The sequence below is a fragment of the Anas platyrhynchos genome, chromosome 1, assembly GCF_047663525.1.
Source record: "Anas platyrhynchos isolate ZD024472 breed Pekin duck chromosome 1, IASCAAS_PekinDuck_T2T, whole genome shotgun sequence".
NCBI lineage: Eukaryota > Metazoa > Chordata > Aves > Anseriformes > Anatidae > Anas > Anas platyrhynchos.
The window spans coordinates 76414879-76431265 of record NC_092587.1 but is presented as its reverse complement, the minus strand read 5'-3'; the positions used below and the strand labels follow the sequence as shown (position 1 = coordinate 76431265).

At 36.5% G+C, this 16387-nt stretch overlaps 1 protein-coding gene across 24 annotated transcripts in view; it reads left to right on the top strand.

The window, feature by feature from the left end:
• C2CD5 (C2 calcium dependent domain containing 5) overlaps positions 1 to 16387 on the top strand; it is a 69303-nt gene that overhangs the window by 39337 nt on the left and 13579 nt on the right. For 14 of the 24 annotated variants that reach the window (XM_027449989.3, XM_027449988.3, XM_038186415.2 and 11 more), the window contains 8 exons: positions 476 to 590; positions 3083 to 3178; positions 4924 to 5115; positions 7452 to 7638; positions 8730 to 8894; positions 9213 to 9353; positions 12755 to 12818; positions 15906 to 15967. In XM_027449989.3, the coding sequence (XP_027305790.1) occupies positions 476 to 590; positions 3083 to 3178; positions 4924 to 5115; positions 7452 to 7638; positions 8730 to 8894; positions 9213 to 9353; positions 12755 to 12818; positions 15906 to 15967 (1022 nt within the window). Of the gene's footprint in view, positions 1 to 475; positions 591 to 3082; positions 3272 to 4923; positions 5116 to 7451; positions 7639 to 8729; positions 8895 to 9212; positions 9354 to 12754; positions 12819 to 15905; positions 15968 to 16387 lie in introns of all 24 variants that reach the window. The other 10 variants (XM_072042307.1, XM_027449981.3, XM_027449975.3 and 7 more) reach the window with 2 other exon arrangements.

Here is a 16387-nt window from a genome sequence, read left to right as displayed (position 1 = left end):
AGCAAAAACTGCTCAGGTTATTTTAAAGATGTCAGATGTACACTTATGTAAAATATTATTACTATAAATACCGTTTCATTACTGCTGCTAGTAGTTTTTCCATATTACAGAAGGTCTGTGATGCAAATAACATTCTCCTCATACGTTGTTGGAAACTGACAGTCTGATCTTAGAGTAAGTAAAGATTGGAACAATGTCTACAATACTTCGATGTCGGTTGTCATATGGACAACAAGAACACAGTAACTTTTCAGAACCAGTTCCATGGATGATTTAAAAAAAAAAAAAAAAAGAAAAAAATTAATGAAACTGTCCTGTTGGTGTTTGCTCAATACTTGAAGTGTGACAGCTAGGAAAAAGAAAGTTGTCAGATAAAATGCTTGAATATAAAAAATTAAAACTTACAGATTAATTGCATGAAACTTTATGTTGACAGAGTGCAGAATAGTGAACTGATTTATGCTTTGTCTTTCAGATGAACCAGAGACACGAGATGCATGGTGGGCAGAAATCAGACAAGAAATAAAATCCCATGCCAAGGCATTGGGTTGTCATGCTGTAGTGGGCTACAGTGAATCAACTAGCATTTGGTAAATCATGATGATGATTTGATTTTCAAAATGCCACAGAAAATTTGTTTCTTCTGCAGTGGATTACAAATGATAAGCTATTTCAACACAGTTGTTGTAACTGTCTAGCATGCAGACTTTGAAGAGTTTGTTGAATTAACGTAGATATTGGTATTGTGCTTAAAAAGCTAAACAAGTTGTCAGATTTTCTTTTTGTTAAGAGGTGTTTTTTGTTTTTTTTTTTACTGGCTTTTCATTTGTGCTCTAATAAGCATTTTATTGTTCTTATTTCTTTTTTTTTATTTTGAAACCTGCATGTTTGTTTTTGTAGTAACAATTTATCTATGAAATTTTCTAAATTTAATCTACGTAAACACTTAAGACTGTTCCTAGAAGTATATGTATTGCAGTTTCAGTATTGGATTAAAACTGGCAGACTGGTACTTAAATGGTTAACTTCAAACTTAAGACACAAGCTCTTGACTAAGAATGTATTAATTGTACATTAAATGCAAATGTGCTGCCTGATAGATCAAGATAGATTGGTACTTCAGGTGTCAATGTTGGTCTTTCTAGAAAATGCATGTCATTACTTTTCTCACAATGCTACAGTACTGTTCAACATGTTAAGCTGCAGCTCTGCAGTAGTCATTCTGAAGCACAGGGTTAGGAAGCGATTAAGTTCCCCAGACCTGCATCCAACTCAAGGCAAAATTCCAGTGTCTTGCTGTATTCCCCTTGGCAAAGACCATTCCAAATCTCGGGTGTTTTGTGGCTTAATAACAAAATGTGAGAAGCTTGGAGATGAGGAGTAATAACTGGGGATTTATTTAATTACTCCTCTTTCTCTCTGGCCTAAGAACATTTTTTGTCTAGTTATACCTTGGGAAAGTAATCTGTGAAGAATTCCTCTTGGGGCTGAGTGAATCTGAAAAATGCTTTAGTTCACTAGTTGTTTGAGTTGCTCTAGGAATGTGACTGAAGCAGACTTGGATTACTAAATTTATTTTCTGTCTAGTTCATTATGCCTAAATACTACAAAGAAAAAGTAATAGTAATTTGCATTTTAAAGAGATAAGGAGGAAAAAGTTTTGCTTTATTTTGCAACTGGTAAGTTGAAGAAAGTAAGAGTTACACAGTACTTTCATGAGTCTATCTAAGATAATCAGAACTGATTAGTCTGAAAGCCATGACATGGATTGCTTCATTTGTTGCTCCTTCACGTTTATTGCTTCACTACAGTAAAAAAAAAAAAAAAAAAAAAGTATTTAACAAAACTTGAGAACAGTTTTTGGAAGTTAAGTACTTGCTCTCCTGTGTAACTACTCCACTAGCACTTAAGTATACAGACAAGGCCGGGTTTCTTTTGCTTGCGTTGTTTTATCTGGTTGTCTTTTTTTGGCATATTAAAGACTATTTACCTCATATATGTAGTTTTAAAGTTTTATCCCTTGTGGATGGATTTACTCTAAAAATAGAAAAAAACATGCCTTTGGTCATTAGTCTCCCTATAGAAAAGCATGAATATTTGGGGGATTTTTTAACTATGGGGAAACAGTGTACAGAGGTAACCTAATAACTGACTGCTTATTCCATGCTTTCCTTTTCTTTAGAAATTTAATGTAGTTAAAACTTAAAAATGCTGTAAGCATAAAACTTAAAATTAGAGTTTCTGTGCTTACTTGTCAATTCACTTTAATTCCATGCTTAAAGAGCAAAGGTCTTTTCTGTAAGTACTGATCTGCTAGATATTGTATAAGAAAAATTATTCTGAAAATAAATGACAACTAAGAAGGAAAATACATCATGTGAGAAAATGCGGGAAAGCTTTTCTCCATATTTTTCCAACATAGTATTTTATGTACTTAATCAATTTGTTTCTTTTCAACAATTTCAAAAATACTAAAAGCTTTGTGATCATGCTTTGCACTTCTGCAAGCTTTAACTCTGCTAAATCAGGAATATGGTCAGTTACATTACACGCTACATGTACCATTACTATAGTTTGTAGTTAAATTTTACTGTTCTGCTACTTTTTATACTCCAAGAAGCATCCTTGTCAGTGTTGTATGGTAGCTGCATTTTGAGAGTGAATCTCTGTAAGATGATGAGGCTCTCAACTTCCAGCTTACTTAATTCTTTAAAGCCTTTTTTTTAACGGATGTTGCTTTACTTTGGTTGGTTGACTGGATTTCTATGCTTTATTAACTGTAGTATTGAAAACCATTATTATAGCTGGTTAACATTTGTGATGCTATAGCATATTCTTTATAATCTCGTGCAAACCTCCTTAGTCTTTGTTAAGTCCTTCTGCGTCTTACTGATACAATGGTTTAAATAACACAAGAGGATTGTGTGTAAGGTTTAATGGATAAAATTGCACAAATGCATAAAATTAATAGCCATATTTAATTCACTGAGACTTAAGTACAAGCCTTTTAACCTAATAGTTTTATTTTAAAGTGGCACTAACTAGTAGGAATTCACTTTGTTGTAATTCTTTTCTCTTATAGTGAAGAGGTCTGTATTTTGTCCGCGTCTGGCACAGCAGCTGTACTGAACCCTAGGTTTCTTCAGGATGGCACCATGGAAGGCTGTTTGGAACAAAGGTTGTCATGGCAGCCTGGCTTCTTTTCCATAGGGTCAGAGAAGGGAGAGGTTGATTTTTTTCCTCAGAGCCAAGATAGTTCTTCTCTATTAGGGTAGGTTACAGTGTTACAGTGCAGGATGCGGGACCAACCACTTTACTGCTTTTCACTAACAACAACAACAACAGAAGTAATGGAACTCTGCAGCAAATTATATATTCTGTTTTTATTTCTAACAGTCTGAATGAGGTAACACATTTGATACTAACCACAGATAACTCAATGTTTTTCTTTGGCACTCCTCAGGTATCTTTCTCAACTTTATATCTCACTAAAAAAAGAAAAAAGACATATGTATGATAAAGTACATAAGCCAAATGCTGCTGTGGCTATAACATCTGTATATATGCTCTGTGTTATTTAAGAGCTTTATAGGAAATAAAGTAGCACAGTTGTAAAACAAAGGTGATCACAGACTTGGAAAGCATGTATGTTTTAGTTGAAGTTTGAAGAAAATCATTAAACTGAAGGAAAAACATGTAGTTTTCTGCTATATCCCTTTGTTTCTGCCTTTGCAAATAAAATGTGAAGAGTGATGATTGATAAACGCTTTCAGGAAAAAAACAATTAGATTAATATATATTGGTAATTTATTGTTTGTCAGAAAAGTCATCATAGTCATCATATATTTCAAGGGATTGCTGTAGTTGTAAGTAAGGCTATTTATTATACTTGAACGCTTTTTCCATACAAGCCTGCTAATGCTGTACTGTGTATTACTTTTTTACTTTGTTAGCAGGAGGCTGTTATTGTGTAGATAAACTCTTGAAAACTGTAGCCAGAACAAAAATACTTTTTTGTATTCAGTATATCATTCCACATTCTGTCAGGAAAGTAAGAGATGAAGAGAAGGAAAAGTTGTGTTTATATTGTGAAGGAAATTACATTTTAATCTTAATATGTATTTCACTACTACTAAGAATCTTGGCAAGGATAACAAATGCCAAAGGAAGGTAAAAACAACCAGGCAGACAAAGCCTATGTTTGAGACAAAGTACACTTGACAAAGCGGCACCTAGTCTCTTGGATTTGTTTAAGCATCTCCTCAAAAATCACTGTGAAACAAAATAAATTTGATGGGATGCAGTTAGCCTATGCCTTCCTTGTTTGTATTTTTATAGTGGTTGTTTCTAGATATTTCCTTTTGGTAAGGGGGGACTGACTGTTCTTAGTGAATAACAAGTTTTACCTAACACCTTATCTTAGGAAATAAATTTGCTACTCTCACAATGTTAATGCACATTGTGCTGCTTCTCAGTAGGATGGTTGTTGTGTTGTTCATGTTCTGCTCATTAGGTTTGTGGATACAATCCAGGTAAACAAGGCTTTTTGTCGTACTTGGTACAGCAAATTCTTTGTAAAGTGGTTATACCATGGACTACATGTTGAAGGTCATAGAGCCTAAATCCAGCTCAGTAACATTTCAGATTTTTATAAGTCATTTGGCCACTGTATGTATCTGATCTTTCTATAATAAGTTTGAACACAAATTTTATTACATTGTTTTATCTAGTAGTGTGCAGCCTAATGTTATCCTTTTAATTGATGAGGTGTAATATTTGTCATGTTGGTAGAACAGAGTATAGCTGCAGTGTATGATTTAAGTAGGTATTGCTGTAGGTGTTTATACACATGTGCACATGTTGATGCTTGTCAACATGTAAGATGCAGATGTTTTAAGTATGTTCTCCATAATGTATTTTTAGGATTGAAGAAGCTTCACCACCAGGTTGTGGATTTTGCCATATTCCATATGATGAATTGAACATGCCGTTCCCTGCTCACCTCACTTATTGTTACAACTGCAGGAAGCAAAAAGTTCCTGATGTCCTTTTCACCACAATTGATCTTCCTGTAGAGGCAGCAGTTATTGGGAAGGGATGTCTTATTCAAGCCAGGTATTGATCAAAATTTTCTCCTGGTAAAGTTTTAGAGATCTTCGAAAGAATTCCTGTTGCTAAAATCCAGTATGTTATCAAATCTGAAATTTTGACGCTGAATTGCTAGGCATTAATGACAGTGTACTAGGGTATGGGAGGAGAAGGAGAGCCTTCTCCCATTGTATTGTGTGTCATGTTTGCTGATGGAACCCTTGGTAACTTTTATGTGGGCACTGTTGTGTTTTGTCTGCCTGGATTAGAGTTTTCATGCTTTAATTTGCTGTTTGCCACTGCTAACGTGAACATTTACAGCTATTCCCTTGGAAACTCAACTGTTAAAGTCAATTGTATTAATTCTGTGCTTGCATCCATAACTGAACTTTATCTCTGTAGAATTGTCAGCTATATCCAGCTTATACTGTAGTCTTTGAATTTTGAAAAGAGAATAAAAAGATTTACGGTGAAGAAGGAAGGGTTAGCTGTGTACAGTCTGTATGGGGTGGCCAGCTACACGAGTAGGTAACTACTACCCTGGGCTGAGAGGATTGTCGTTTGTAACCTATCTGGATGACTATAACAAGTGTAATAAGGTCTGCAGTGGGACCTGTCTTGTTGAACATGTGGTGGGGGTGATGGTCTCCACTCTGTTCATGTTTGCTAGTGATACCACACTGAGGGAGACCAGTCAATACAATACCCTTTGAGTTTTTTTTTCTTCTCTGAGACGAAGAAACACATCAGTAAACTAGAGTGAGTTCAGTGGAGGGCCAACAAAAGAGTAAGGAGCACATGTGCTGGACTTGAAGGATACAGGGGGATCTAACAGTATCCTGTCCAGACCTATGGGGAGGTAATGGAGAAGATGGAAAAAGGATTGTGTGCAGTGGAAGGGCAAGAGGCATAAACTGAAATAATAGAGATTCATACTGGATATAATGAAAAGCTTCAGCCCCGTGAGGACAGTCAGGCAGTGGAGCAGATTGCCTAGAGAGGCTGTGCACTCTCCATCCTTTGGGAGTTTTCAAGACCAAGCTGACCCTGCTTTGTGAAGGAGGTTGTACTTCTCATGTGAGATTTTTTTAATCACCCTACAGTTACCATTCTCTGAGTTGTGTTAGAGAAGAATTATTGGAGCTACTGTAGAGGTGTATTATGCAGTTCTCCTTTGGTATTTTCCATATTACTAAACCGTGTGTTCAGGACCAGTTTGGAAATCAACTTTGTGTCACGGTGTTGTGCCTGCTATGTCTCTGGAGCGCTTGCAGATGTCCCATTTTCTTTAGAATAGTTTCTCAAAAACATTCCCAACCTCTGATCAACCCTCCCCCTGAAAAACAAAACCAAAACAAAACAAAAGCCTGGAGCTACAGTGACAAAGATTTTTGAGGTAAACTTCACAACTTGATAGGGTTGGGTGAATTATCACATTTTGCATAGTCAAGCAGTAATGGTGGTCCTTAGAAGAAAGTGTGTGACTGTATCATTAAATTAAAAGCTGTTGTTTGTTTTTTGAATGACAGTTTGCCACTGAAAGTAGGTAATCATTACACAGGTGTGGTGTTTGAATTTCAGCTTGTGGGACTATAAACTCGAAGAGTGGATGGACTATGACTATCAGTGTAGTCAGAGATGGTATTTGTAGTCTCTTTTTTTTCCCCATGGAAATACAAGTATTTTTAATCTTGTTAGTGCTTGAATTGTGAGAGCATTTGATTTTTCTTCTGCTTATTTTCCTTTATTCCCAAATGTGCCTTGAATAACTGTATTAATATGAATTTTTAAAGTTCTACCAGTAGATGTAATTTCCCATACTTGTACATGGCGCGCTTAAGAGATTTGCAGCAACAGAAATATGAAATAGATGTTTGTTAGTTATTCAGTGCTGTCAGACTATTGTGAAAAATGACCTGTGTGTTTCTATTTGATAGCAACCCTTAAGCATATTTTAAGGAAGGAGACGTGACTTTGTTCAGTAGTCTAGAAAAATGCAGTATTTCTAATTTTTGTATACTGCCTTGATAGAGAATATTCTTTAAATATTGCTGAAGGTTACATATTGTTCTACTTTATTTCCTTTTTTGTTGCATGTTTTTACTGATAATTAAAACAGTTATTATTAAAAATGAAGATCAAATCTTAGTTATCGAGGCTCAGTGCATTAGTCTGCCTTGATCTTAATGACAAGGTTTACTTTAATTTTTTTACATGATTTTAAAATATATTATAAAGAAACTATTTGTATTAAGTTATACGTTAAGGGGGGAAGATCAAAATATACTGTTATCCCTTTTGGTTTTCAGTAGTCCATTGAAACTGTTTCTCTGCTGATGCCATACACCACTTCATCTTGTCAGGTTATGCCGTCTAAAGAAGAAAGCTCAAGCAGAAGCAAATGCAACATCTATCAGTAATCTCTTGCCATTTATGGAATATGAAGTGCACACTCAACTGATGAATAAACTTAAGCTGAGAGGAATGAATGCTCTGTTTGGGCTAAGAATTCAAATCAGTGTGGGTGAAAACATGCTAATGGGGTTGGCAGTAAGTACAGTTTTAATCTTGGAATTCTTTTGCTTTCTTACAGTATTTTGGAGACATATAAGTGTTGTGGAATTCAGGGTAACTAGAGATATTAAAATGTTATTTTAAGAAAAAATTGAAGTGATGGAAAGCAGTAAGATGCCTAAATGTTGACAAATGGGGACAGACTGTCTTTCAGTGTCAGAAAAGAAGATTGGAACGTCTTGATTCTCTGCTAGAGGAGAAGATTACTAGAAACGAGATGAGAGGAAAAGAAGCTTTAAATAGTTTAATGGCATAAATTACAGAAAAAACTATCGTGTTCTTTAAAGGTCCTGTCAGAGATCCCTGTTCCTCAAGTTGCATTACCGTTCCATGACAAAGAAGGTCAATTAAGTCTCTCAAATACATGCTTTGGTTAGTTGCCAACAAGAGAAAGATCTGTTTCCTCTTCTTTAATGGCACTGAAGAAATAAATGATAGATTGAAAGTGTCCTAAAGTTAGTGAGGAAATGTTAAATCACAATATTTTCTAACCTTGTTCTGTCATGTGGGGTTAGAACAGTGAATTATGCTTCTTCCTGCATCAGTGTAAGAGGATGCTTGGGTAATATTGACTGGTTTGCATTTTCTTTTGTCTGAACTGGTGATCTGTTTCCTGTGAATACAAAATGGAACGGTCACAACTTCAATAATACTGTAAATGGTTTAGACAGGTTTTAAATCCTTGAAACTGGGAAACCATCACTTGCCTATGCAAGATATACTAATGCCAAGGCCTATATCAACATAATTCATTTTGTAGATACAAATTCACAACAGTTTAGAAGAACAAAGAGGTTTTATTTCGTATTTTGTTTGGAACTTTTAGGTAAGTTATGAGCTCTGTCATGCATCATCCATCTGTGAGAAAGAGGGAGTTCATAAAATAATTGTTCTGCATAAGTAAACTTGTAGAGAGCGATCGTGCTGCAATGTACACATCATACTGCATTGTAGCATAAGCATTATTTATTGAAAACTATTTCTGTGGAAATATTAAAAGCATGCGCTTGTTTAAGAGATTTGAAGATGCTGAAGAGTATCATTTTTCTTAATGACTTCTTAAAAAGTCTGCAACAGGTGTGTATCTAGCAGCTTTGCCAACACCTGGTGGTATTCAGATCGCCGGGAAGACTCCAAATGATGGCAACTATGAGCAGCATATATCTCACATGCAAAAGAAAATAAATGACACGATAGCAAAAAACAAGGAGCTTTATGAGATTAACCCTCCAGTAAGTAAAACTTTTGTGTTCTTAAAAAACAAGCATTCAGAATCAAACACACACATGATACGTATATCCTTGAATTCTTAGATTGAATCACTTTGAATGTAAATTGTTTTTTTAATGTATTATTTTCACTATTTTTTGTGAACATACTGCAGCTTTCAGGTTTCATAATCTACGTAATCAAATCAGTTTGATCTTGTTCAGATTTATTTCTCAGTTATTTTCAGAATGTTCTGATTCTTAGAACTGTAAATAAATTGCTTAGGATTGGAATTACTTTGAAGCTATGTAGAGCAATTGTTAATTTGATACCCTTTTTAGGAGCTACCTGAAGAAATCATTGGGTCTCCCATTCCAGAACCAAGACAACGTTCCAGATTGTTAAGATCTCAGTCAGAAAGCTCTGATGAAGTTACAGAGCTAGATCTTTCACATGGGAAGAAGGATGCTTTTGTCTTGGAGGTGATAAATGTTTTCAGTACTTTCATATTTTTATTTTCCTGAAATACACATGAAAAAAGGTGGAAAAAAACTGTAACTCATTCCCAAAGACAATTTTTAAATTGTATACAATTTTTTCTATTTAGTATCAGTAGAAAGAAAAATCAAAATTTTAACATTTTCTCTTCTTAAAGTTGTTTAAAGCATAGTTACTGTGTACCTCTATTGACAATATCTGAAAAAAGATTTCATGAGCATGTCACAGGGTATAGAATTATAACTAAGCTGGTAAGAATTGTTCTTCCATTTGTTCGACCATTTTCATTAGGCACTTTTGCAGTTATCGTCCTCTGTGTGCACCAATGGGAATGGAATTATATCCTCAAAACAAAAATGGTGAGAGGTGCTCTTTGAGGTACTGCATTGAAATTGATGATCAGAAGATATTTGATAAAATACAAAACGATTGAATGCCTCTCTCAAAAACAGGATTATGTTAAGGCATAAAAGCCCCCAGAGACCTTTTTGCTGCAAGAGACCCTTTGGAGAAGTTACAAAAAATATCTGAAAAAACATATGCCCAGCCTCCATTTTACTTCCACATTTCTCAAATGGTAGAGGGATAGCAGTAAGGAAAGCGAGGTGTATTTCTGTTGGGTGGCCTCGTTGAGAAGGTCGCAGAATCACAGAATCACAGAATTTCTAGGTTGGAAGAGACCTCAAGATCATCGAGTCCAACCTCTAACCTAACACTAACAGTCCCCACTAAACCATATCCCTAAGCTCTACATCTAAACGTCTTTTAAAGACTTCCAGGGATGGTGACTCCCACCACCTCCGTGGGCAGCCTGTTCCAGTGCCTCACAACCCTTTCAGTAAAGAAGTTCTTCCTAACATTTAACCTAAAACTCCCCTGGCGCAACTTTAGCCCATTCCCCCTCGTCCTGTCACCAGGCACGTGGGAGAACAGGCCAACCCCCACCTCACTACAGCCTCCTTTAAGGTATCTGTAGAGAGCGATAAGGTCGCCCCTGAGCCTCCTCTTCTCCAGGCTGAACAAGCCCAGCTCCCTCAGCCACTCCTCGTAGGACTTGTTCTCCAGGCCCCTCACCAGCTTCGTCGCCCTTCTTTGGACCCGCTCAAGCACCTCGATGTCCTTCTTGTAGCGAGGGGCCCAAAACTGAACACAGTACTCGAGGTGCGGCCTCACCAGAGCCGAGTACAGGGGGACGATCACCTCCCTAGCCCTGCTGGTCACACTGTTTCTGATACAAGCCAGGATGCCGTTGGCCTTCTTGGCCACCTGAGCACACTGCTGGCTCATATTCAGCTGACTATCCACCATCACTCCCAGGTCCTTCTCTGCCGGGCAGCTCTCCAACCACTCATCTCCCAGCCTGTAGCTCTGCTTGGGGTTATTGCGCCCCAGGTGCAGGACCCGGCACTTGGCCTTGTTGAACTTCATGCAGTTGACCTCAGCCCATCAGTGCAGCCTATCCAGATCCTCCTGCAGAGCCTTCCTACCCTTGAGCAGATCGACACACGCACCTAACTTGGTGTCATCTGCAAACTTACTGAGGGTGCACTCAATGCCCTCGTCCAGATCATTGATGAAGATATTAAAGAGGACCGGCCCCAGCACCGAGCCCTGGGGGACGCCACTAGTGACTGGCCTCCAACTGGACTTGGCTCCATTTACCACGACTCTTTGGGCCCGGCTATTCAGCCAGTTTCTAACCCAACGAAGCGTGCGCCAGTCCAAGCTAAGAGCAGCCAGTTTCTTGAGGAGAATGCTGTGGGAGACGGTGTCAAAAGCCTTGCTGAAGTCAAGGTAGACCACATCCACAGCCTTTCCCTCATCCACCCAGCGTGTCACTTTGTCATAGAAGGAGATCAGGTTCGTCAAGCAGGATCTGCCTTCCATAAACCCATGCTGACTGGGCCTGATCGCCTGCTTGCCCTTCAAGTGCTGCATGATGACTCCCAAGAGGATCTGCTCCATGAGCTTCCCTGGTACTGAGGTCAAACTGACATACATTACAAGCAAAGATCAGCTAGTTAAGGACTGCATTATATGGTCCAAGCAGAGTTCAGCTCATTTTTTTTACTGTTTCAGGGAATTCTTCCCTCCACCTTATATATAGACCATGGTACATGTGGTTGGAAGGATAAGAGGAGTTTTCTATGTGGAATGGAAAATCCTAAGTGCATAGGAGAGTATGTTATAAATGCTGCTCAGAGTAGGGAAAAAACGGATGCTTGGAGAATGAAGCATGAATTTAAGGACTATGTTTAGTGCCTTACATTATGTCAATGTGTTGGTCCTAGAATATGCGCCCCTATGTTTTGTTAGCACAATTTTTATTTATAGGAAAAAAAACTTGTCATGTGTGCAACCACTTACTACTGTATCCTTTGTTAAGAAATTGAGTATTAGACACAGTATTCGAGGGCTGTAATGAGGCTGCCTACTCTGACCTCAGGTAAAATCATTGGTCACTGGAAATATATAAGAAAGAGTGGTTAAAAAAAAAGTCATGTGATGAGGAAATGCTGTGAGATGGTGGGAAGGCAATTATGAGTGCTAAGATTGTCTGTATTTAACAACATCAAAGTACTCTCCTTTTGCTTTTTTAAAATGAGAAAGCTGTGTGTGTCAAGGAGAAGCAGTACATGACAGAAAACCACTTAATACTGGAATTAAGATAAAAGCAATTTCCAAAAAACATGGTAAAAAAATGTCAAAAGCTTAAAAGTAAACTTGGATCTCTTGCAGATCAGTAAGACAATGAATCTACGTAAAAAGTGCACAAAAATATTTACAGAATGCCAGGGTAGATGTGTTTTCAGTCTAACCTAAAATAAGAAAAGTCTTTACAAACTGAATGTGTCAGAGTTTATTTCAACAGGAAAAATAATAACCCCCGAATGTGCCTTTTTCCTATTTGATTTTCCATTGCTTATACTGAACAAGGCTTTTTAAAGTCTTGGAAAGGTTTTTATCTGGCACCGGAAGAGGCAGGGAATGATCACATCAGTATAATTATAGACTTCATGAGAGCTTTCATAGTCAAGGCTCTAGTTCTAAGTTGTGTAAAACCTTGTTCAGTATTTTAAATTGTTTTAGAAATTATCTTTTTGTTATTATCTAGTGCAGTTCCTGTGTGTTCTGGGTGTGTTATTTTAATACCATTTAATTAAGGTAACTGCTTTCCAAGTGTTAAGCACGCCATAGACTGCTGGATTAGATTAAGAAGTCTGGTTGATGGAATCCTTTTTGAAAATCTCTCCTTAACTGTCGGATGCAGATCTCTTGATTTTTACATCTGATCTCTTTACATGATTTGTTGTTTTTACATCTTTCTGAGACTTATGGCTGGAAGAGCAACATGATTTTTATCTATTACTACTTTTTTTTCCAGATTGATGATACAGATGCAATGGAAGATGTACATTCTTTACTGACAGATGCTCCACCACCTTCTGGTATAGTTACAAACATATTTTTCTAATTTATACTGTAGCCTGTATAACTTCATTTTTATGACATACTGGGCAAAATAGAACATTCTAAGTTAAAGTGAAAATTGTCTTGAAGCGCTCAGTTTGTCTGACATACCTAGGAAGAACAAGTCCCTAAGACTTCTATGGGGATTGATCTGGACTGAAAACAGGTAAACACAGTATTTGTGTGGCATGTTGTATGTCACTGATTTGTACTGTTGCTGTAAATTTGTAGTTAATTGATATAGGCATATGGAGCACTGTATGTTGTTCAAGTATTTTTAGGCGTATAATGTGACATAGTGGTTTTGTATTCCAGGAACGTTTTAATTTGAGGTGAGCAATTTACCCTTCTATAGCAGTCTTGTTTATCTGGTACATATGTATTTTCCTTACTTTATGATTGTGCTATACTGTCAACTCAAATGTTAGTGATTTTCTATAGAAAGCAATGAGGTCACACAATAGGAACAACAGTAGTTTTTAACTTAAATGTGCTTATAGATGTATTTCTTTAGGAGTTATTTAAGAATCCAACACTGGAAGAGGTGTACTTTATCACCCAGTGTCAGCTTGCTGACAGCGATTAGTCAAGAACGTGTGTTGCATTAAAATAAGAGCAAGTAAAACAAACAAACAAAAACCAGTCTGCTAGGAGTTCATAGTTCAGCAGCATCCCAAGAGAAGTATATTTTATGTGTAATTCATAGCTTTTTGTCAAACTCTTCTGTGCATTTGGGTGTTTGCGTTTTAAATTCACGTGCTTTCAGTGTTTGTAGAATTTTGCATCAGAACATGCACCCTTATACCCATTTCCTTACGTTTGTTTTGAATCCGCGACCATCTTACTTCGTTTGCTTTTCTTCCTTACTGTATCGGGGAAAATATGAATCATTGCTTTCTCAGTCTCCTTTGTGCCATCTATGGCTTTACAGACATCTCTCATATGCCCCTCAGTGGAACTCTTTGATCTGGATAAGAGGCTAACGTAGCTGTTGATTATACAGAAGTTGCATGGTATGTTTGGTCATACTTGTCATCCCTCTTTTTCTTTTTGAGCTTACCATGCATCTGAGAATATAAATGTTCCATTCCTTATAACTGCTATTAGTATTTACCTTTTAAGTTCTGTTGAGTCCAGAACTATCTTTACCATAGTTATCTATTATTAGAACCAATTTTTTTATTCCTCATACTCTCTATACACAATCTGTCATTGTATATATGATGTTAAAATTTTCTGCGTGCATCAATTGTTTTTTTTATATTGATTTTCATCTATTATCAACTTATTATCTATTGTAGGTCCCACTGCAGTTGATTTTACTACCCTAAATAAGGCTGTCAGCAGTTGCCTCATTTTTTCCTCTTTTGTAGATAAGTTATATTGAGAGCGTACAACCCTGAGTTAAAAATGTCTTCACTGTGAAAATTGGCCATTTCTTCTGACACTGTGTTTAGTCTTTTAATCAATTATATTTTCTTCATGGTATTCTATTCTACCCTTGCCCATATTGTTTTATTGAAGATTCCTTGGTGAAGGATCTTAGGAGATGTCTTTTGATGTCTAAAATAGATTGTGTCAGCCTTTCGTTTATATGTTAGTTGATTCCTTCAGAGAACTCTGTTGGACGTGTAAGACGTCAGTTTATTTGCAAAAGTAATATTGGCTTCTCTTCAGTGTTCTGCTTTTCTACGTGCCCATGAACTTCATTTTCTAGAGTACCTTTGACAGACCAGTAATATCAATATCTGTACTAAGCAAATTAGTAGCTCCCAGTTACTTCAAGGCATCTCACTACCAGAAGATGAAAGGATCCTTTCCTCTGGTAGTGAGGTAATTTTAAGTGAGAGTTTAATTGCAGTTAGTCAGCTATTTCATCTTTTCCCTTTCCAGTTGTTTATATGATTCCTTACTTGTTATTTTGCCCATTTGTCCAATAAATTCTTCAGAAACTTTAATATAAGACAAGTTCTCAGATGAACACTAAACAAGGGTTTTCTACCATTATGGAAACCTTCACTGTCATGGTGAACATTGATACAAAAAATGCATATTTTTCTGCTATCATTAACTTATCTGAATATTCTTTCTGTCTTAACTTGATTTTTCAACAAGATTTCTGCTTTTGATATTCTGAAAGAAAACTTACTCATATTTACACCCTTTGCAAGCTGATTCACAATTTCTTTTCTAGCTAATTTCGTGCATTGATACAGAGCCCACCAGATTTTTCTCTTTTGAACACATTAGGTGTATATTCAGATTTTCAAGGTTGCTTATTTGCTTTGGATAACTTCTCTTACTGTGCTGTTCAGTCATTATCCTTTTTTTCAGACTTTTCAAGTCTCTGTTAGTAAGTGCTAGGAGTTTGTACTCCAGTCTTTAGGCAGTATCTTCAAAGAATCTCTATGCTGTCTTCAAAGAATCTCTATGCTGTCTGTCAAGGGTTAGCTTTTAGCTTCTCCAACAAGCACCTTTTTAGTAAGCTTCCTCATTTGTACTTAGTTTATTCAAACTAAATAGTGGATTTTGGTGTTGAGAATGCTGAAGTGTATTCTTCATCAGAGCAAATGATGAAGAATACACTTTGTATGCTGCTTCTTCCTCAGGACCAGCTAGCAGGGAGTTTCTTGTTTCACAGGGTCTGGGAGAAGTGGCTATGTGAAGCAGTCAGGGAGCATGTCTCACCACGTCGTCTTAGCATCATGGGACATGAGCTACCTAGTCCCCATGGGGAGTAACTCAGTGTTGCATTTCATACTATTTAGTCTCAACATGATGACGCCTCTGGTCTTGCTTTTGGGTATTTCAAGATGTATTCAGAATAAGAATTCTGTAGTCAGAGTATTTGTTTTAGAAATGGTGAGTTCCATCTCTATTATGAGTTTTTCACTTCAGTATAAATAACAGAAGCTACGTGTTCTTACATTTATGTTATTATCCAGTATTCAGGAACGCTTGAGGGGAATTACTTGGAAAATTTCAAATGATGTTGTATATGTTTCTTTAAAAGTATTTTGATATTTCAATGTGCAACATAATTTTCCCAAATATTTTATTTACAGGTTTTTACAGTTGCAACACAGAAATTATGCCTGGTATAAATAACTGGACACCAGAAATTCAAGTAAGGTTATTTGGAAGAAAGAAAAAAAAGAAAGAGCTTTTTTCCAAATTGGGTTGAAATATGAAGTAGTAATTTCAGCGATCTCTGAAATACACTGATTTTGAAAGATAAATTTAAAGGATACTCTTGTGTTAGAAATACAAGTGATATTTGGGTCAGAAAAGTAGGGTATAGGAGTATGTATTGTTGTGCTTTTTAAAATGCTGTTATCTAACAATTTATTAAAATAACGTGAGTGTTAGAAAGTATCTGCAGTAAAATACGGAATTGTAAGTTTTCGGGCATTCTTAATAATTTTTTAGGTTTTACAGACTCTTAAACAGGTGTTGAAGGTGTTATGTGAGATTCTGAATATGATAACATCAATAGGTTAAGATGAGTAAGAATTTGTAAACCAAATCTGGAGGTAGGAGAAAATTC